Source organism: Apium graveolens, chromosome 2 (assembly GCF_009905375.1).
Source record: "Apium graveolens cultivar Ventura chromosome 2, ASM990537v1, whole genome shotgun sequence".
In the NCBI taxonomy this organism is placed as follows: domain Eukaryota; kingdom Viridiplantae; phylum Streptophyta; class Magnoliopsida; order Apiales; family Apiaceae; genus Apium; species Apium graveolens.
In genome coordinates this window covers 246866380-246888631 of record NC_133648.1, presented here as the reverse complement: position 1 = coordinate 246888631, position 22252 = coordinate 246866380, and the positions used below count along the sequence as shown (strand labels likewise).

Genomic DNA, 22252 nt, shown 5'->3' with positions numbered 1-22252 from the left:
ACTTGGCCTTCTGCATTATTTGCTAATGAGATGCGTGCTTTTAATCGTTCTCCCGTCCTTTCTCATTTGACAAGCAGCTTATTAGTGGGTGGTTTTTTTTTCCTTCGTTTGGTTGCTAAATTAGTGGCTTGTGCCATTATTAAAGGTAAAATGATATAACTTGTCGGGAAGATAGGTGGTGTAAAAATTTAAATAGAGTTCAGTGACTGATAATACAGAAGTCATCAGAACAAAATATTTGCACTTATGTAACTCAGTGGCAGGAAGCTGTGTAATGCTTGGAGGACAGAGTACAAGAGGGAGCTTAGTTTAATTAAAATCCCGGAAGCTTAGTTTAATTAAGAGCCCGGATTAACCTCTCATTAATTCTACCTGGTACGGAAGATGATTCTAGAAAAGAAATTCAAATTGATCGACACACATAATATGTAGCTTGACAATTTGCACAACTCAATCAAAGATTTAACAAGTGAACAGTATATAAGCTGTTCTGGTGACGGTGAAAATAATATTACACTTTTTGATGATATAATTTTCAAGGCTTTCCGGGTCTATTTTGCCTTATGGTCTTAAGTTACTCTGTGTGTGTGTGAGAGAGGGGGAGGGGACTTGGCTTCAGTGAGTCATTCTTATCAATCCTTGTCAAGTCATTTTGTGGAGGACCGCGATTTCTGGATATGAATTGATCAGATCTGGTTTATTTTGCAACGACTATGTCTAGCCTTCTTGTTCTCAGATGCAATCAACATTACTATGGTCAGTGGGACGCAAAGAAGACAGAAGTCTTATGACGGGTTGTCACACAGCTGCTGATATATTTTGTGCTGATTGTTGTGAGTTGCTGGGCTGAAAGTCTGAATGAGCTTATGAACCTACACGGAAGTACAACGAACGGAAGTTCATACTTAACAATTCCAAAGTACTTAAAACATCGTTCCATTTCTTTTATACTGCAATATATGTGCATCAAGTTTCTTTTTTATAGAAAGTCCATACCCTATGATTCTTTACGTGGTTTAAATAAATTGTGTATCCTGCAAGTTCAGATCTCCGGTGTAAATTTTATACTAGATAGAACGAGTATTAGGCTGAGATCATCGAGTTCCAAGATACGATATCCTACTTAAGCTGTTTGATTTCATCTGATCAAAGATTCTTCTTAATGCAGTGTGGTTGCATTTTAATTAGCCAATAATTAAGTATCAAAGAAGACCAAAATGCAATATATAGACCAAAATTTTTGTCAAATTATAAATAGACAAGGACAAACTGATTCTAAGTACATTAACATAGAAAACAAGGATTCAAACCTATTGATTTGCCCTCAAATTCTCGATGTGTTTCCATCTATAGAATTTAATAGATTCAGATTAACAAAAGATATGAAAGGAAAAATAGGCATGTAAAGCAATGCAATCATACACAATTTTTTTCTTTTTCAGGAGATAAGAAGATTTGTGTTGTATACTAATTACATGCAACGCACGAACGACAACTTGCGTCGCTGGCCTTAGACAGGAAGTTTGGTAACGGATTCTGTAGGGGTGGCGGAAGGAGAAACACTAGGGGATGGGAGAATGGTGAGCGTAAGAGGACGAGCATTGGACTCTTCATCATCATCTTCATCGTCGGAGTCTGCTGTGTTTAAATGCACGCATGAAAATTGGTCAAGGGATGCAAAGAATGCAGAGGACACACTGAGACCCAACCAATTCGCCAGATTATTGATCATGTCAGACGACATGTGAGGCGTGATGCTTGAATTCTCCTCCATCTCCAAGCTTTGTTTATCCCCCGCCATCAGAGAGATAAAATGTGTTTCTTTAGATTTATGTATAGGCAAAATACTAGGTGTAGTTAACAATTTGGTTGTTCATTTTCTATTTTTTATATTTTGACCAAGCTATTTTTAGATAGGTATGCTATTTTGATTCTTCAGAACAAGTGGAGGGATAATATAAATTGATAACTGAATTACAAGGGGAGTTCTCTGGAAACTCTATGTTGACTATCATTATATATAAAGATCAAAGAATTTCTCTAGATGGTAGAAAATTAATATGTGACACTATAATCCTCGGACTCCATATTAATAAATGCATTCTCCGTAGCCTGCACAAGAAATTTTTAAAAAAATCATGTCAACCTTGTAACATGGAGTAAATGAATCAAGAGAATATTGGTAGAGCATTACTTGGATTAGAGATGGTGGTGACTGCAGTTTGAGCAAAATCACAGTCGTAACCATTCCCTCCTGTAGCCTGGTAGTATGCATTCATGGCGTAGGCAGCATGAGCTCGAACAGTGTCAGGAAAGAAGCATGCACCTCCTTCTTGAATAGGTCTACAATCTATTCCCAGTCCACATACATAATCGATGTTCTTCTGTAAGTTCTCATCATTAGCTTCTGGTTTAGGAAGGCACCACCGTCTTCCACTATTTCTATTCGGCTCTGGAACTATTGGCACTCCAACAACTACAGGAGTTGGGCTTGAAGGATAATTTAAATTTGCCTGTCACAATTAGTTCTAAATATTGAGAACTACTTATGTTAGTAAACTTATTGCAAAAAGCATAAAGGTGTATGGTCATTATAATAGTAACTTGCCTTTTTCCTTAAAATACCAATGTCATATACTGGGCTCATATCTGGTTGGAAAAGGCCAAAATTCCTTTCGCTAGTTGGACCAGGCTTCAGATTTTCATTGAAGAGTCCGAAAATGTACGTCTCAAATGTTCTGTTAGGCATGAGTGGTGTGCCAACCCCTGATGTCACATGCTGCATGAGCTTCGTGTTGTACTCGGCTGCAGTTCCCACATCAACCCCAAGTTGGCCAGGTTCGCCCTTTGATGGCCAACCAGTTTCTGCTATGACAATCTCTATGTCATCGAAGTGGATGAGTTTCAATGCAGAGTGGACTGCATCCAATTGGGCATCAAGCATATTTGTGTAAGTAAGTTTTGTGTTCTCATCTAGCACTTTCGAGTTAGTCCTAAAGAGGGCGTAATCTAGGGTGTCTTTTGAGCAGCCAAAAAATGGATATGGATTAATCAAGAAGGGAGAGCCGGTTGCTTTTAGAAAGCCAAGGATTGGCTTAAGGAACTGGTTCTCATACTCTTGCCTAAATTTCCCGGCTGATGGTGGGCTTGATGTTGAAAGTATGCCTAACGAATGTGGTGTTGAAACTTTGATAAGACGGTCTAGTGACACACCAACAAGGGCTGTGCGAATGGCCTGCATAGCTGGGACGAGATTATCAACAGTGAGCTTATCGCCAGTAGAGACTACTTCATTACCCACTAGAATTCGGACAATGTTGGTAGCTGGGACATGAGGTACAATGTTTGTTTTTAACCATTCTTTAGCATTATTGAGCTTGGCAAGAGATGAAATTTGGTTGTTTGGGATGTTAACTGTGACAGCAATACCCGTGTGTGCAAAGGCTTTTATAATATCAGGGTTGGTGTCATAAATACGAACACGGTTGATGATGGTGGATTCGAGGAGGAAGTGTGCCGCTCGTACAGGATGAGGAAGGTTGTTTGCCACTGTGCCATAATTCACACCAATGGTTCCCTCCACTCCTAATAAATAAATTAGTAGACAATAAAAAAAAATTAACATATGATCATCATAGTTGTAGTAGGATGGAAATAATGGAAAATAAATAAATTCATACTTAGTTTATATACCTGAGATGTAAGATGATGCTATAAGAAGTGGTATGGCAATGAAGACTACAGGTAGATCAACCATGGAGAGTTTTTTCTTCATGATGGTGCAGTTGGTAAATGTGATTTCATTGAGAAGAGAGATAAATAGGAAGATGAAAGAGTGTTCTCCAGGAGATGCTTTTCTTTGTTTGTTGGGGATATATTGATTCAAAGCTTGATCCTGGAGTGTTGCTTTAATCATGTCTTCTGCATCTTTACTAGTACTAAATAATATGCTCTCGTTTTACAAATTACATGACTGTTGGTGAAACTTTTATAAAAGAAAAGTGTTCATTAAAATTGGAAAATGTAAAAATACGGCTTATTGTTTCTGGGAAGAAACTTAAATCAGAATTTGATATAGTGAAATCTGATACAGGCAGTTTCCTGAGCGATCAATGGTCACTGAGCTGTTGCTCAATGCAAGTCTGGACTTACCGGTCAAACACCCAGTCATAGATTCCTGCTTCAACTGCTAAACTCGAAAAGTCATGCCATTCTTACTTCCTTAGAATCAGAACATGTGCTTGATGCACAGGGTAAGTTTCTACAACAGAGGAAGGATTAGGAAGAACATCAGCACATGCAACACATCTAGTAAAATACATGTCTAATAATCTCTTAACCGCAGTTTAATGATTAATAATGAACACTCTACTTGTTGGCAGTAACACTGGGCAAAACACAAGTTTTCAGATTGAAAGGAACAATGCTAACTTAAACATAACAAGAAGAAGATAAGTTCATAACGAATTATAACAAAAAATAGTGCCAAGTAATTTAACAAGAGAAATTACATTTGTGCTAAACAAACTGTAAGAAATAAAGTCATGCTAAAGTGAAAAAACATCAAGAACGAAGCGCAGAGGGAACAACTTATCTGATTTGGAGGAATATTTTCTTATGTATCAGTTGTGGTGCTGTAAACCTAAGATATAATACCTGGAATTGTAACGTTTCTTGCACAAATGAGTATCCATAATCGACAATCTCCTGAGCAACATATGACAAGGTATCATCATCGACATCGTTTCTAGAAAACGGTGGTTACGTTGTCTGCATATGGAATACTCATTTAAGCAAGAAACATTACAATGGAGGATAAACGAAATTCTGGACTCTTGTTTACATTCCCAAAATGAACTTTACGCTGTATGCATAATGCAACTCAATCTAGTTTTAGATGTAACGAGTAAATTGGTAACATGCAAGTAGAATATATAGTTCAAAACAATGCAAGTACAAGGGACTCCGTTTAACATAATTTGCCACTGGTGGCTGCCTCTACAATCTACATAAACCACCCAATATGTTTTGGTACGTGAGAGAACAAACCACAAGCACAACATGGTGTTTTTGTGCACAAGTTGATCTTTAAATATGATGTGTTCGAAATGACTATATTACCTAGAGAGCTTCTAACTTCTAACTCTGGGGTTTACTATTAGTGTGTATGGGCCGTTTGAGGGTACAATTGGAAATGTAAAGCATATTTAGGTTACTAAATAAGGGGTCTCTATTTGATGGTATAAGTAGTTTTGGTTGTTGACACCCACCCACCCACCCACCCACAAGGCCATAACAATAATTGACCATACCAACCTGTTAATTTGCATGTGGCAGAGACTAGAGAGGGGAAAAAATGCAAAAAAGAAACAAGGTAAAAACATCTTGCGCATCCAGGGAATCGAACCCTGGTCAGTACCGTGGGAGGGTACTATGATACCCCTACACCAGATGCGCTCTTTAACACGTAGGTAACATTTGTTTAATCACCACCTCTCTCTTGTTTACCGATGACTATCTCTACTTCAATACCTAATTCTTTTTCTTTTTTTTACAAATATGTCTTATGACCTTATAAATAAGTATATGTAAATTCTCGGAGTGAGCGAGTATCGAAATCATGATTTGGGACGATAGAGGATAAACTCATAATCACTTGAGCTATCCAGCCCTACTCAATACCTAATCCTTTCTAGATACACGAAACAAAACCTTCTGTACCACCACCTCCAATTAAATTTGTTTTAGTCCACCTATATTACAAAAATTTAATCCACCATAAATCAAGACTGACATATATATATATATACAAGAAGAGGTTAGAGAGTGTTGGAATTCAAGATGTTATGCTAGTGCTTGTTATGTGTAAAGAAGGTATAAGAGTTAATTTATTGTATAAACATTTGAAGCATAAGTGAAACATGAAAAATAATATAACAGAAGAACAAACAACTCTATATTCCTATGTCTTATTCAGCTTGAGATGTTACATTAACATATGAACCTATTATTAGAGGAAAATTTGTACACAAAGTTTTTACTAAGCACCAAAAGTTTATGCTATTAAACTTCAACAACCTTGTTGTCCAACCACCTCTACTTTGTCTTCCAAAAGTAGTGTGAATGTGTTAACATAAACATTATAATTATAAAATTACCCTCAAACTTAAGATGGTTGAAAAATGAACTTGAGTTTGTAAACAAAATCAGCAATAGTGGTAAACGAATGAGCTTCCGAACTGAAGTCAGGATCTAGATGAATCGTCCATGTTTGAATTTGCCGGCCGAAGAATTTACAATCGATCTCAATGTGTGATGTTTGAAAACATAAGTTAACATATATGAATGTTGACTAATATGTGTTTATGTATGTGTTAGTGTTGGTACCCTACAAACAACACTATAATATTTTAGTTCAAGACATTTGAATTATTAATGTTTACTAGTTTAAATCCCGTGTGATGCACGGGTTCATATTAATATTTAAAAAATTTATTTATTCCGTCATATTCTAATTTTTAAAATATTTTTGTAATTATATGATAATTATAAATTTATAATAAAAATAATAGTATAACTTTAGTAGAGTAAGTAGACTGGTTTAACAATTTTTAGTAGTTTATCGGATATATAACATTTTTATTTATTTTTTTAATAATAGGATACGTTGTGGTCGTAGTTTAGTAGAATAAGTAAACTATATCTGGTGGTTTAACAATTTATTATTTTAGCTAATATATTAAACTATTTATTTATTTTCTTTAATAACCAAAATTAGGGAATAACCGTTAAACCGAACTATACACCATTCCGGTTATTATAGTATAGTATAGATGTTCTTTCGATTATTCCCTTTATAATTTATTATGTTTTAATTTAATGCGATATAAATGTTCGATTAATAAATATCCTTGAAATATGATATACATTTTATATCTTTAAGTATGTGACTTAGAAATAAAATTATAAAAATAGTATCAGTATTCCTAAAGGTCTATAGTCAAGTATAATTATTAAGGGATAATAATAATACATTAAGACTAGTGTGTTTGTTGACTGATGATCAAATCTCATTGATTATATGTATAGTGATACTAAATAAAAAATATAGGCAGATGTAAATGTACATGGTGCTGAACTGACCCAATGTGAGATTCTACATGTTTGTTGTGTCATAAGTAACTCTCACAGTTATAATGATGTGATGATATTTAGACTTGAAATCATTATATTTTTATACGAAAATTACTATACTTTGACTACATTAAAAGTTACCATTGACCGAGTAATGATAAACTGTATTTCAAGTATATTATGAATTGTATGAGAAATATGAATGATCTAGAAATGATTTAACCGTTCTATTTTAGGAGTGATATTATTGGCCTCTTGTGTGAGATAGGCTATGAAATGTGTGGTCGCGCTCAAATATTGATTTGATATGATAGTATACTCATTGATCAAGGAAAGCATAATTAAACTATGATGAGAATGACACGTTCCTTGCATGTAGTTTAATCTATAATATGTGGTTAAAAAGATTATATTACATTGTACATTATTCACGAAAGGTTTAATCGATCACCGATTTAATTATTATTGTTTGGGTAGCAATGATGTATTTCTAGATCACCGATTTAATTATTATTTATGATTTTAAATTAGATATTAAATTCGTCGCCAACATAATAGTAACTTATAGGGTCACACACAAATAATGCTTGAAGGATTATTTAATTTATATTGGATTTAAATTAAATCAAAATTAACTCAAATTATATATAACATTAATTAAGTATGACTTAAATAATTAGATACATAATAATATTCGAATTTACTAATATTAATTCTAAAATTATGTTGTTAAGTAATTAATTAAGAATTATTTATAATAAAATAGGATTTTCAAATTAATAATAACTTCTAACTGCTTAAAAGTTATAATTCATTTTTTCACTCTCTATATAATATCTCTTGTGACTGATTTTTACGTGAAGAATTTTATTAAAAAAATCTTAGCCACCAAAAGAGAAAATGAAGAGAGTAAGAAGAAACTAGTTTGTGATAGCACTCATCCAATTCTTGAGTTTAAGTATTCGTGTGGATACCGATAGAGCGTAGATCGCGAGAGCGGGATTCGTGGTGATTGAATAAGATTTGAATCTCCATTAGTACTCAACCAATTTGTAATATTTCTTAAGGTAAACAATCTGATCTATGAATTAAATATATTTTTCGCATAGATCCTGCATTGGTTTTTTATTCTGATTTTTACGATTTTTTAATTACAGTTTCCGTTGCGTTTAATGCCTCGAAACCCTTCAATGACATTATAGCTACTTGCCAAAAGTGTTTAATTTATTTATCTGTTTACATTTTTTACAATATATAAGCATATATGCATTACATGATATTTTGATGTTGATACAAGATGTATATATATATATGTTAAGGTAACATTTGTTTAATGACCAGCTCTGTCTTGTTTATCAATGATTATCTCTACTTCAATACCTAATCCTTTCTTTTTTTGACAAGTATATGTAAATTCTCGGAGTGTGCGAGTATCGAACCCAGGATCTGGGACAACATAGGATAAACTCATAATCACTTGAGCTATCTAATCGTGCTCAATACCTAATCCTTTTTAGATACACTAAACCAAATATTCTATACCAACACCTACAATCAAATATTTTTAGTCCACCTATATATTACAAAAATTTAATCCACCACAAACCAAAATTAACATATATATATACAAGAAGAGGTTAGAGAGTGTTGGAATTAGGACCTTATGTTAGTGCTTGTTATGTGTAAAGAACGTAGAAGAGTTAATTTATTGTATAAGCACTTGAAGCATAAATGAAGTATGAACAACAATGTAAGAGAAGAACAAACAACTCTATAGTGCTATGGCTTATTCAGCTTGAGATGTTACATTAACATATGAACCTATTCATAGAGGAAAATGAGTACACAAAGTCTTTACCAAACATCAAAAGTCCATGCTATTAAACTTCAACAACCTTGTTGTCCAACCACTTCTACTTTGTCTACCAAAAGTAGTGAATATGTTAACATAAACATTATAGTTCCAACATAGATAAAATGGCAAAAGGCATTTGTCGCATCTGCGGCGAGTATTATAAAAGATTGCAGCATTATCAAGTTCATAAAAGCACAATTGTTTATAGTTGAAATATAAAGGAATTCTTTTTGTGCTTATTGTGTTGCAGTGCTCTTGCTTTATTTGGATGCTAGATTGTTTAGATAAATGTAGCATTTGAGCTTCAATTTATGAACTAGCATAATAACCCGTGCGAGGCACGAGTCATTTTCTAGAATTTTTTTATGAATCATGCAATTATAATATTCTTAGTTGTTTTATTATTTGTAAATGTTGTACAATATCTAACATATATCAAATACAAGTTGATTATTTATCAATGTGTATTATTTTCATACAAGAAATTACCAAATTATACAATATTTCTAATATAGCTCATTAAGCAAAAAATATATATATATAGATATTATGGTTTATGTTGTATAATTTGTATTTAATGAATCAATATAAACAGGGTAGTTATTGTACGTTTAAAATGAAATGATTAAACTTAATATGTAGAATGTCGTTAGTATGTTTACAAAGAAAAAGTTAAAAATTAACATATATGTTTAATACAGAGTTGACCAAAAGTTTTAAATTTTATTTAATTATAGTATATGTACTGGTCTATATTATTATTGATTTCACTACCAACTTACAATTAACTTATTCAATTTAAAAAGATAAAAAATGCAAAATTGAAGTCATAATGACTTGCAATTATAATATACAATAATGTAAAATTTACACTACTGTTAATATAAAAGTTGATTTTAATGAAAAATGTTAGTTTTTGAAATTTAACGTATGTATGTATGGAAAAATGTTAGTTTTTTATTTACACTATTGTTAACAAAGTAAGATTAAATTGTATGTGTGTGTGAGCATGTAAATTATCGTATATTACATTTTTTAGTAAATTACGATGTTTTTAATTATTTATATGCTAAATATTTGATTTATGTATATGTATAATCATTATTTACATCTAATGAGGCAATTGATTACTTAAATAACATCCACCTATAATTATTCAAAAATTAAAATTATGTAATAAATAAATTGCGATAATTTATATATGGTATTCACATTATCACTGACAAGTATCCATATCTATTTTTTACGCAACCGAGTATCAATCATGGTGGTAACACAAAAAGTAAATTATATATTGTAAAGATTTATTATTGACATTCATGGTTTTTTTCAAGAAATCGGAGGAAAAATTGTAATTAAATCGTTATTTAATCCGCTTTTAAATTTTTTTAGTACGAATGTAATATTTCTTCATATAATAATTTCATAACATTGTATACAATTCATCTAAAATTAAATAGTTTTCAATTCAATAAAGTTTTATGAATATCAGATGAACTAGATAATTCCTTCAAACTATTGAACAATATATATTTTCTATAAATAATATAAGATGCATTGAATCAAATGCTACAATATAATACAGATATAACTTTTATTTGAATAATTCAAAATATTTGTACAATATTATCTTGATCAATGAATATTACTTATCTGAAAGAATTCTTTTTTTAAAAGCTAGTTTTTTATAGTAAAAAATGAAAAAATAAATCGATTAAATATATATTCGTAGTTTTAACAAATCTTGTGAGATCTCGAATATTTTTAAAATGGGGACTAAGTTCCAAAAATAATAATGCACTGCTAGTGAAGTTAGTAATTTTAATACAAATAATCAATTGTCTTGATTCTATAAAGACCTCAAAACACATTAATTTATATTAACATAAGATATTAAAAAAATTCACATTATTGGTAAGATATTTTAGCCGAGCTTTTAATTTAAATTTACTAAAAGTAGAATATGACGATGTTTTTCGAGTATTTTTTGAATAATGGGCCAAGTTCTGATTTTAAATTCGAAATAAACTAAAATGAATTGACTAATTATAATTCGAACTTATCTAAATATGTAATACAAATATAGATTATTTATATATAAGCGATTCTATTTTTAATATTTTCTTTAAAAATTATATATGTACATTTTAATTATTTTTTATAATAAAAATATATTAAAAATAAGATAATAATCCATTTATGTATTATGCCTAACTTTATATCTAGAATTCAATTCTTTAAAATTAAATATACAAATATTCAAGTTACTATCTTTTTTGGTGGAATTCAACTAATTATCTTTAAAGTTAAATAAAATATTAATTTACCACACTTATATATTATGTGTTTGATAAAAAGCACATGTGATAATATGGTGTAGTGATATGAGGCTATATATGTTAATAAAATATCTCAATTTTGATTCACACAAACCACATGTTTTATATAAATATTAAAAACATGGGTAATTTAGTCTTTTAAATGAGATTTTTTTAACTCAGGAATTTTATCCCCTTGTTATCCTATTATATATAGAAGAGAGTAGTTATTTTGTTTTTGGATTATTTAATAGTATAAGATCACATTGAGACCTTTTTTTTAATATCTTAAATTCTAAAAAAAATAAAATAAAATATGGTATTTGAGCTCAGCTAAAGGAGCGGTTTCATGTTCAAGTCCTTCCCCCAACGGATACAATTTTCAGATATAGGGGCAGTTTAGAAGAAATGAATCTTGTTTGTGTTAGAAAATTAGGATTTTAGAGCTTAATTTAATTATGTTCTTGATGTTAATCCTAAAATCTAATGATTGAAAATTGTTCAATGATATTTGAACTTAAATTTTCATGTATGGTTTTAAGAATTTTCTTAATGAAATTCATATGAAATGAGAGTTGAAAGTAGCTTGGAAAAGCTTGGAAAATTTGAGAATGTTTGTCCCACATTGAAATAAATAAAGGGGGTTGTGTGCTTCATGCGCGCACACACACACGCGCCGCCGCCCCGCCACGCCACGCACCGCACCGCACCGGACCGGACCGGGTCGAAGGGCGATTTGGGTGAATGTCTCGGCGTCTCGCGTACGCGAGGCGACCTGGGCGAGGATTTTATTTATTTGAGAATTATTTTAATTCGAATTTATTTATCGGTGACTGGATTGTTGGGCTGGGTTTGATACTGAAAGTCACTTTGTTAGTGGGCTTAGTCTAAATACCTTGAACCTGGACTAATATAATCTGATCTGTAACTGATGAATAAAATCAGAACTTAAGTTCTGATATCAGAACTTAAGTTAAGTTCTGAGATATCATATTATCAGAATTTAAGTTCTGATTTTATTCATCAGTTACAGATCAGATTATATTAGTCCAGGTTCAAGGTATTTAGACTAAGCCCACTAACAAAGTGACTTTCAGTATCAAACCCAGCCCAACAATTTATAATATTCCAATCACTGATAAATAAATTCGAATTAAAATTAATTCTCAAATAAATAAAATCCTCGCCCAGGTCGCCTCGCGTACGCGAGACGCCGAGACATTCGCTCAAATCGCCCTTCGACCCGGTCCGGTCCGGTGCGGTGCGGTGCGTGGCGGGGCGGGGCGCGCGCGCGTGTGTGTGTGCGCGCGTGAAGCACACAACAACACAATGGACCATCACACACCTTAGTAGTTGTATACTACTCATATGGGTAATACTATATAAAGCACACAACCCCCTTTATTTATTTCAATGTGGGACAAACATTCTCAAATTTTTTCAAGCTTTTCCAAGCTACTTTCAACTCTCATTTCATATGGATTTTATTAAGAAAATTCTTAAAACCATACATGAAAATTTAAGTTCAAATATCATTGAACAATTTCCAGTCATTAGATTTTAGGATTAACATCAAGAACATAATTAAATTAAGCTCTGAAATCCTAATTTTCTAACAATCCCCCACAAATCCATACAGAAATGTGATCAATTTCCCATCATGACTTGTTTTTTTCAGAGTCGGTACCCTTCCGGGTTTGAACCCTCCTAATTCCTCTACTTCAATGGCTATCGGACTCAAATGGAATATTTCACCTTGAATCTTAATCCGTTTAGTATAACCATATTCCATAGACGACGACAAGTCAAAGGTTATGGTGCCAATCTACGGCTTTGAGACATTAATGGTCATGTCTCGATCCTGTTCGTCGAATGCTTCAAGGATTAAACCTATCCTCTAATTGCGACCACACAATTACATTCGCTTAGCTGGGCATCTCCAGAGATATACTGCCTCTATCTCGTCAAATGACTTGATCCCATTCAGAGTTTTAACACTCTTGCTTTTCTGGCAGTGTCAGTACCTTCTAGATTTACAGGGGATAGACTCAGATACTATAATATCATCTATGTAGCAAAGGTACTACCAACTCATCCTTACAGTTTGTTATTACCCATTGAATACACTTCGAGGGATCTCCTCTCATGTGTATTGGGTTCCCACTGTTGATGAATTATGATGGGTTGACAATCCCATCCCCAACCTTGACTTAAGGACCACTGCAGGTTCCAGTCCTTTAGTAAGAGGATCAGCTATATTATTCTGAGTTCCTATGAACTCTATAGCTATGATCCTATCAGTCACTAAACCCCTTATAGACTTGAGTCTAACTTGGATGTGTCTCTTAGTTTTAGCATTATGCTTTTTACTGCTAATCTTGTCGATAGTTGTTCGACTATCACAGTGAATAGCAATAGCAGGAAGTGGTCTGCTTACTACAGGTATTGCAGACATAAGTCCGTGTAACCATTCAGCCTCCGTCCCTGTGGCATCAAGTGCACATAACTCAGCCTCAAAAGTAGACCGAGTAACTATAGTCTGTCTGCTTGACTTCCAGGATATTGCTCCACCAGCCAAGGTGAACACGTATCCAGTCACTCCATTGGAACCAGACTTCTTAGCTATCCAACTTGCATCACTGTACCCTTCAAGCACACCAGGAAATCTCCTGTAGTGTAAACTAAGGTACATTGTGCCTTTTAGATATCTAAGTACTCTATCAAGAGCATCCCAATGAGTTCTGTTTGGACAGCTTGTATATCTAGCCAATTTAGACACAGAATATGAAATATCTGGTATAGTGCAGTTAGCAAGATACTGCAAGCTCCCAATAATCTGAGAATACCTTAACTGAGACACAGGCACTCCTGAAGTATTCTTGACAAGGGAAACTTTCGAATCATAAGGTGTACTAGCGATTCTACACTGTGAATAACCATATTTCTCAAGTATAGATTTCTCTATATAATGAGATTGAGTCAAGGTTATTCCTTCAGTGGACTGAATCAGTTTGATTCCAAGAATCACACTTGCCTCACTCATATCCTTCATTTCAAAATGCCTTTTCAAGAATTCTTTAGTCTCGTTAATAATCTCAATATTGGTTCCAAACAGTAAAATGTCATCCACATATAGGCACAAAATAACACACTCATTACCTTTAACTTTAGTGTAGACACACTTATCACTTTCATTAATCTTATAACTGAAAGGCAATATAGTTTCATCAAACTTTTTATGCCAATCTCTGGGAGCTTGTTTCAAGCCATAGATGGACTTGATCAACTTACAGACTTTCCTTTCATTGCCTGATGCAACAAATCCATCAGGCTGATCCATATAAATCTCTTCCTCAAGTTCACCATGAAGAAAAGCCGTCTTTACATCCATCTGATGGATGATAAGACCATGGACTGAAGCCAATGCTATAAGCATTCAGATTGTTACCATTCTTGCAACCGGAGAGTATGTATCAAAATAATCAATTCCTTCCTTTTGCTTAAAACCCTTAGCTACCAATCTAGCTTTGTACTTATCTATTGAGCCGTCAGGGTTCAACTTCCTTTTAAAGACCCATTTGCACCCAATAGTAGAACACCCAGGAGGGAGATCAACCAACTCCCATGTTCCATTAGAAACAATAGAGTCAATTTCACTATTGACAGCGCCCTTCCAGTGCCTTGACTCAGAAGAATCCATAGCTTGCCGGAAAGTTAAAGGTTCATCCTCGATATTGTAAATGATGAAATCACCTCCAAAATCCTTGACTACCTTTGAACACTTACTTCTCCTTGGTTCCTCTAGTTCCTTCGGACTAGAGCTACTACTAGGTTCCGCCCCCACATTTATCATCTTTTCCACATGATCAGGAATAGAACTTGATGTGTGAGTAGGATCTTCCTCAGAAGTCGTTTCAAGTATTCCAGTCTTGATAGGGTAGACATCCTCAAAGAATGTCGCATCTCGAAATTCAACTATCGTGTTTGCCACTATACCATCTATGTCAGATTTTTACACTAAAAATCTCATAGCTGTAGTGGTTTCAAGATAGCCCAGAAAGATACAGTCAACAGTCTTTGGACCTAGTTTCTTTCTCTTGTGTTCAGGAACAAGCACCTTAGCAAGGCACCCCCACACACGAAGATACTTAAGACTAGTCATCCTGCCTTTCCATAACTCCAAGGGTGTTTTATCCATGTGTTTCAGAGGGACTCTATTCAAAATATGGCAAGCCGTATTTAGAGCCTCTCCCCACATGTATTTAGGCAACCCAGAGTTAATAAGCATACTATTAATCATATCTTTAAATGTTATGTTCTTTCGCTCAGCAACCCCATTAGACTCAGGTGTGTATGGTGGAGTAACTTCATGAACTATACCATTGTTTGCACAAAATTCATTAAAAGCATTACTCGTATACTCACCACCTCTATCAGATCTCAATCTTTTAAGTAGCTTACTAGTTTGTTTTTCTACTTCAGTTTTATATATAATAAATTTACTAAGTGCTTCATCCTTATGTCTAAGTAAATAAACATAACAGTATCTACTACTATCATCTATAAAAGTAATGAAGTATCTAAACTGGTCCTTGGTCAACATACCACCAAATTCACAAATATCAGTGTGTACTAAATCTAACAAGTCTGAATCCCTAACAACGTTATGAAAAGGTTTCCTTATCTGTTTAGCAGACACACATACTTGACATTTAGAATTCTTTTCTATGGTATATTTTGGAATCAACTCTAAGTTCATCATGTTCTTAAGAGCACCAAAGTTTAAATGACCTAGTCTAGCATGCCATATATTTGAGGATTCAATACAGTTAACAGTAGGAATAACATTATTATTCAAATTTCCCAAAACGGGATCCGCATTAATAACAAATAAACCATTTGACAAGTAACCATTGCCAAAGAATGTACCAGTGTGAATAAGAACTACTTTATTACACTTGAATGAAATTTCAAAACCACTAGAAACTAAACAGCTTCCACTTATTATATTTCTACGCATGTTGGGAACATGATGCACTCTCGTCAGAGATAGAATACGTCCTGAAGGGAACTTCAGATCCACGTTTCCAACTCCATGTACTTGAGCAACACTAGCATTCCCCATCTTCACAGTCATGCTATGACTCTGTTCATAAGATACAAATAAACTAATATCAGCACAAATATGTACATTAGCTCCAGTATCTATCAACCATTCATTTGACAGATAGGTAGAAAATATCACAGGGTTGTAGGATACATACCGGTCAACGTCGGTTTCAGAAGCCGTAGCCTCACCAACAACCATGTTCACTACAGGCCCACTTGCGGTTCCAAGCACAACATTTGCTTGCGCTACCTCGGTTTTCTTCGCTTTCTTCGTAGGGCAGTCCTTACTCCAGTGCCCAACCTGCCCACAAGACCAGCATGGTTTGTTTGCCTTGGGTTTCTTGGCCTTGTCCTTGTCACTCTTAGGTTTATTACTATTAGATTTCTTTGCAAAAGCCTTCCTCTTTTGTCCTACAGTTGCTATGTTTACCTTCGAGGTACCGTGTTCAGTTGGCATCACATGTCCCTGTTTGGACTTGTGTTGTTCTTGCACCGAGATGTCCAACATAAGGTTGGTCCAGGTGATCTCTCCTTTCTGTCTTTTCAGGGAGAGAGAGAACTCTTCCCAAGACTTCGGGAGTTTTTCAATCACACTCATCACCTTAAACTTCTCCGGGAGATTCATTCCAGACTCCTTCAAAGCATGCACTATCATCTCGAACTCATGCACCTGCTCAGTCATAGACTTATTGTCCACCAGCTTGAACTCGAGGAACCTTGCCACAGAATACTTTTCCAGACCTTGTGAGTCAGTATTATGTGTCTGGTCCAGCTTCTCCCATAAGAGTTTTGCAGAGTAGGCATCAGAAGAATAGACATCAAACAAAGTGTTTGTTAGTGCCGCCAGAATGGACGCCCTAGCCACTCCATCCTTCTCAGCCCACTTCGCAAAAGCCTTAACTGTGTCAGCCTTCTCTTGATCCACTACTGGTTTCTCATATTCCACAACCGGCCACAGACCCTTTATAGTCAACCACAACTTCATCCTTTTCTGCCAGCGAGAAAAGCCAATGCCACCGTTGAATTTCTCCGGTAAACCGGTTAGTTCAACAGCCTGTGGGAAACTATAGGTGGTCCAATCAATGGCCCCAGCAGTTGCACCCGAACTGCTACCACCACCAACGATAACCTCACTTTCGTTAACCATTATACTAAATTCTACATAACTAATATTCTCTTCAAGAATGTTGTAAATCTCACTAACAAATATAGCAACATAGAAGCAAGTGTATAAAGAATTTAGCAAGTTTAGGCCAAGACCACAGTTAACAAAACAAAACATGCAGGTAAACAAAATCAGTAACTGAAATAACGAAGAGAGAAAGAAAGATGTACCCGAAACCATAGTTTTTAACAGTGACTGAAATAAAGGTTCACAGATACAAAATGCCAAGAAAAATGATCACAGCTGAGTCACCAGGCCTTGCTCGAAGTCCTGGCTGCTCTTGAAGAGAATATTGCCCCTACCTGCTGCGTTTGGGATGCGCACAATATCTCCACCAGGATAAAACAACTCGGAGTTTATGTTAACAGCAGCAACAAAAGCTCCACTTCGACCAGCACCTCAGTCGCCGGAAAATATCAGCACTTCAGGACTTGTGGGAGAGAAATGCAGAGAGGTTGAAGAGAAGAGAAGAGAATGTAGTGTGTATGTCACAGATACATTCAGTTTAGCCTCTATTTATAGGAGAGGAAAAATGAAACTGTCAACACACTTATTGTCTGAATTAAACTGCTTCATTAATGAAAAAATCAAAACTGATCAGATTTTGAATTTAAATTATTTGTAACAGCTGTTCTCATTAACACCCATTAAAGCCCACATTATTATCAGAACTTAAGTTAATTTCTGATCTGATATCAGAACTTAAGTTAATTTCTGATCTGATATCAGAACTTAAGTTAAGTTTTGATATTAGAACTTAAGTTAAGTTCTGAGATATCATATTATCAGAACTTAAGTTCTGATTTTATTCATCAGTTACAGATCAGATTATATTAGTCCAGGTTCAAGGTATTTAGACTAAGCCGACTAACAAAGTGACTTTCAGTATCAAACCCAGCCCAACAATTTATAATATTCCAATCACTGATAAATAAATTCGAATTAAAATTAATTCTCAAATAAATAAAATCCTCGCCCAGGTCGCCTCGCGTACGCGAGACGCCGAGACATTCGCCTAAATCGCCCTTCGACCCGGTCCGGTCCGGTGCGGGGCGTGGCGTGGCGGGGCGGGGCGCGCGTGTGTGTGTGTGTGTGCGCGTGAAGTACACAACAACACAATGGACCATCACACAGGTGTTAATGTGAAAAGCTGTTACTAATAATTTAAATTCAAAATCTGATCAGTTTTGATTTTTTCATTAATGAAGCAGTTTAATTCAGACATTAAGTGTGTTGACAGTTTCATTTTTCCTCTCCTATAAATAGAGGCTAAACTGAATGTATAAGATATATACACACTACATTCTCTTATCTTCTCTTCAACCTCTCTGCATTTCTCTCCCAAAAGTCCTGAAGTGCTGATATTTTCCGGCGACTGAGGTGCTGGTCGAAGTGGAGCTTTTGTTGCTGCTGTTAATATAAACTCCGAGCTGTTTTATCCTGGTGGAGATATTGTGCGCATCCCAAACGCAGCAGATAGGGGCAATATTCTCTTCAAGAGCAGCCAGGACTTCGAGCAAGGCCTGGTGACTCAGCTGTGATCATTTTTCTTGGCATTTTGTATCTGTGAACCTTTATTTCAGTCTCTGTTAAAAGCTATGGTTTCGGGTACATCTTTCTTTCTCTCTTCGTTATTTCAGTTACTGATTTTGTTTACCTGCATGTTTTGTTTTGTTAACTGTGGTCTTGGCCTAAACTTGCTAAATTCTTTATACACTTGCTTCTATGTTGCTATATTTGTTAGTGAGATTTACAACATTCTTGAAGAGAATATTAGTTATATAGAATTTAGCATAATGGTTAACGAAAGTGAGGTTATCGTTGGTGGTGGTAGCAGTTCGGGTGCAACTGCTGGGGCCATTGATTGGACCACCTATAGTTTCCCACAGGCTGTTGAACTAACCGGTTTACCGGAGAAATTCAACGGTGGCATTGGCTTTTCTCGCTGGCAGAAAAGGATGAAGTTGTGGTTGACTATAAAGGGTCTGTGGCCGGTTGTGGAATATGAGAAACCAGTAGTGGATCAAGAGAAGGCTGACACAGTTAAGGCTTTTGCGAAGTGGGCTGAGAAGGATGGAGTGGCTAAGGCGGCCATTCTGGCGGCACTAACAAACACTTTGTTTGATGTCTATTCTTCTGATGCCTACTCTGCAAAACTCTTATGGGAGAAGCTGGACCAGACACATAATACTGACTCACAAGGTCTGGAAAAGTATTCTGTGGCAAGGTTCCTCGAGTTCAAGCTGGTGAACAATAAGTCTATGACTGAGCAGGTGCATGAGTTCGAGATGATAGTGCATGCTTTGAAGGAGTATGGAATGAATCTCCCGGAGAAGTTTAAGGTGATGAGTGTGATTGAAAAACTCCCAAAGTCTTGGGAAGAGTTCTCTCCCTCCCTGAAAAGACAGAAAGGAGATATCACCTGGACCAACCTTATGCTGGACATCTCGGTGCAAGAACAACATAAGTCCAAACAGGGACATGTGATGCCAACTGAACACGGTACCTCGAAGGTAAACATAGCAACTGTAAGACAAAAGAGGAAGGCTTTTGCTAAGAAATCTAATAGTAATAAACCTAAGAGTGACAAGGACAAGGCCAAGAAACCCAAGGCAAACAAACCATGCTGGTCTTGTGGGCAGGTTGGGCACTGGAGTAAGGACTGCCCTACGAAGAAAGCGAAGAAAACCGAGGTAGCGCAAGCAAATGTTGTGCTTGGAACCGCAAGTGGACCTGTAGTGAACATGGTTGTTGGTGAGGCTACGGCTTCTGAAACCGACGTTGACCGGTATGTATCCTACAACCCAGTAATATTTTCTACCTATCTGTCAAATGAATGGTTGATAGATACTGGAGCTAATGAACATATTTGTGCTGATATTAGTTTATTTGTATCTTATCAACAGAGTCATAGCCTGACTGTGAAGATGGGGAATGCTAGTGTTGCTCAAGTACATGGAGTTGGAAACGTGGATCTGAAGTTCCCTTCAGGACGTAATCTATCTCTGACGAGAGTGCATCATGTTCCCAACATGCGTAGAAATATAATAAGTGGAAGCTGTTTAGTTTCTAGTGGTTTTGAAATTTCGTTCAAGTGTAATAAAGTAGTTCTTATTCACACTGGTACATTCTTTGGCAAGGGTTACTTGTCAAAAGGTTTATTTGTTATTAATGCGGATCCCGTTTTGGGAAATTTGAATAATAATATTATTCCTACTGTTAACTGTATTGAATCCTCAAATATATGGCATGCTAGACTAGGTCATTTAAACTTTGGTGCTCTTAAGAACATGATGAACTTAGAGTTGATTCCAAAATATACCATAGAAAAGAATTCTAAATGTCAAGTATGTGTGTCTGCTAAACAGATAAGGAAACCTTTTCATAACGTTGTTAGGGATTCAGACTTGTTAGATTTAGTACACACTGATATTTGTGAATTTGGTGGTGTGTTGACCAAGGACCAGTTTAGATACTTCATTACTTTTATAGATGATAGTAGTAGATACTGTTATGTTTATTTACTTAGACATAAGGATGAAGTACTTAGTAAATTCATTATATATAAAACTGAAGTAGAAAAACAAACTAGTAAGCTACTTAAAAGATTGAGATCTGATAGAGGTGGTGAGTATACGAGTAATGCTTTTAATGAATTTTGTGCAAACAATGGTATAGTTCATGAAGTTACTCCACCATACACACCTGAGTCTAATGGGGTTGCTGAGCGAAAGAACAGAACATTTAAAGATATGATTAATAGTATGCTTATTAACTCTGGGTTGCCTAAATACATGTGGGGAGAGGCTCTAAATACGGCTTGCCATATTTTGAATAGAGTCCCTCTGAAACACATGGATAAAACACCCTTGGAGTTATGGAAAGGCAGGATGACTAGTCTTAAGTATCTTCGTGTGTGGGGGTGCCTTGCTAAGGTGCTTATTCCTGAACACAAGAGAAAGAAACTAGGTCCAAAGACTGTTGACTGTATCTTTCTGGGCTATCTTGAAACCACTACAGCTATGAGATTTTTAGTGTTAAAATCCGACATAGATGGTATAGTGGCAAACACGATAGTTGAATTTCGAGATGCGACATTCTTTGAGGATGTCTACCCTATGAAGAATGGAATACCTAAAACGACTTCTGAGGAAGATCCTACTCACACATCAAGTTCTATTCCTGATCATGTGGAAAAGATGACAAATATGGGGGCGGAACCTAGTAGTAGCTCTAGTCCTAAGGAACTAGAGGAACGAAGGAGAAGTAAGCGTTCAAAGGTAGTCAAGGATTTTGGAGGTGATTTCATCATTTACAATATCGAGGAGGAACCTTTAACTTTCCGGCAAGCTATGGATTCTTCTGAGTCAAGGCACTGAAAGGGCGCTGTCAAGAGTGAAATTGACTCTATTGTTTCTAATGTTTCTAATGGAACATGGGAGTTGGTTGATCTCCCTCCCGGGTGTTCTACTATTGGGTGCAAATGGGTCTTTAAAAGGAAGTTGAACCCTGACGGCTCAATAGATAAGTACAAAGCTAGATTGGTAGCTAAGGGTTTTAAGCAAAAGGAAGGAATTGATTATTTTGATACATACTCTCCGGTTGCAAGAATGGTAACAATCTGAATGCTTATAGCATTGGCTTCAGTCCATGGTCTTATCATCCATCAGA

At 35.3% G+C, this 22252-nt stretch overlaps 1 protein-coding gene and 1 non-coding gene across 6 annotated transcripts; both read right to left on the bottom strand.

Annotated features, from left to right (window-relative positions):
* Positions 1 to 461: 461 nt before the first annotated feature.
* On the bottom strand, positions 462 to 5173 carry LOC141708296 (glucan endo-1,3-beta-glucosidase-like). Of its 5 annotated transcripts, XM_074511857.1 has the most exons (6): positions 4657 to 5081; positions 4153 to 4261; positions 3694 to 3895; positions 2609 to 3585; positions 2195 to 2513; positions 1228 to 2112 (listed from the first exon to the last, which is right to left on the bottom strand). In XM_074511857.1, the coding sequence occupies exons 3-6, from the start codon at positions 3773 to 3775 to the stop codon at positions 2090 to 2092; spliced, it is 1401 nt and encodes a 466-aa protein (XP_074367958.1). In that variant the 5' UTR covers positions 3776 to 3895; positions 4153 to 4261; positions 4657 to 5081; the 3' UTR covers positions 1228 to 2089. The 5 variants fall into 5 exon arrangements, 4 of the variants coding, with proteins under 4 accessions (XP_074367958.1, XP_074367954.1, XP_074367957.1 ...); XR_012569429.1 differs by adding an exon at positions 462 to 872 and having other exon boundaries at positions 1311 to 2112; positions 3694 to 5081; XM_074511853.1 differs by lacking the exon at positions 4657 to 5081 and adding an exon at positions 5122 to 5173 and having other exon boundaries at positions 3694 to 4261.
* Positions 5174 to 5386: 213 nt separating this feature from the next.
* Positions 5387 to 5457, bottom strand: TRNAG-CCC (transfer RNA glycine (anticodon CCC)). The gene has a single exon. It is a non-coding gene; the product is annotated as a tRNA-Gly (tRNA).
* Between the last annotated feature and the right edge of the window lie 16795 nt (positions 5458 to 22252).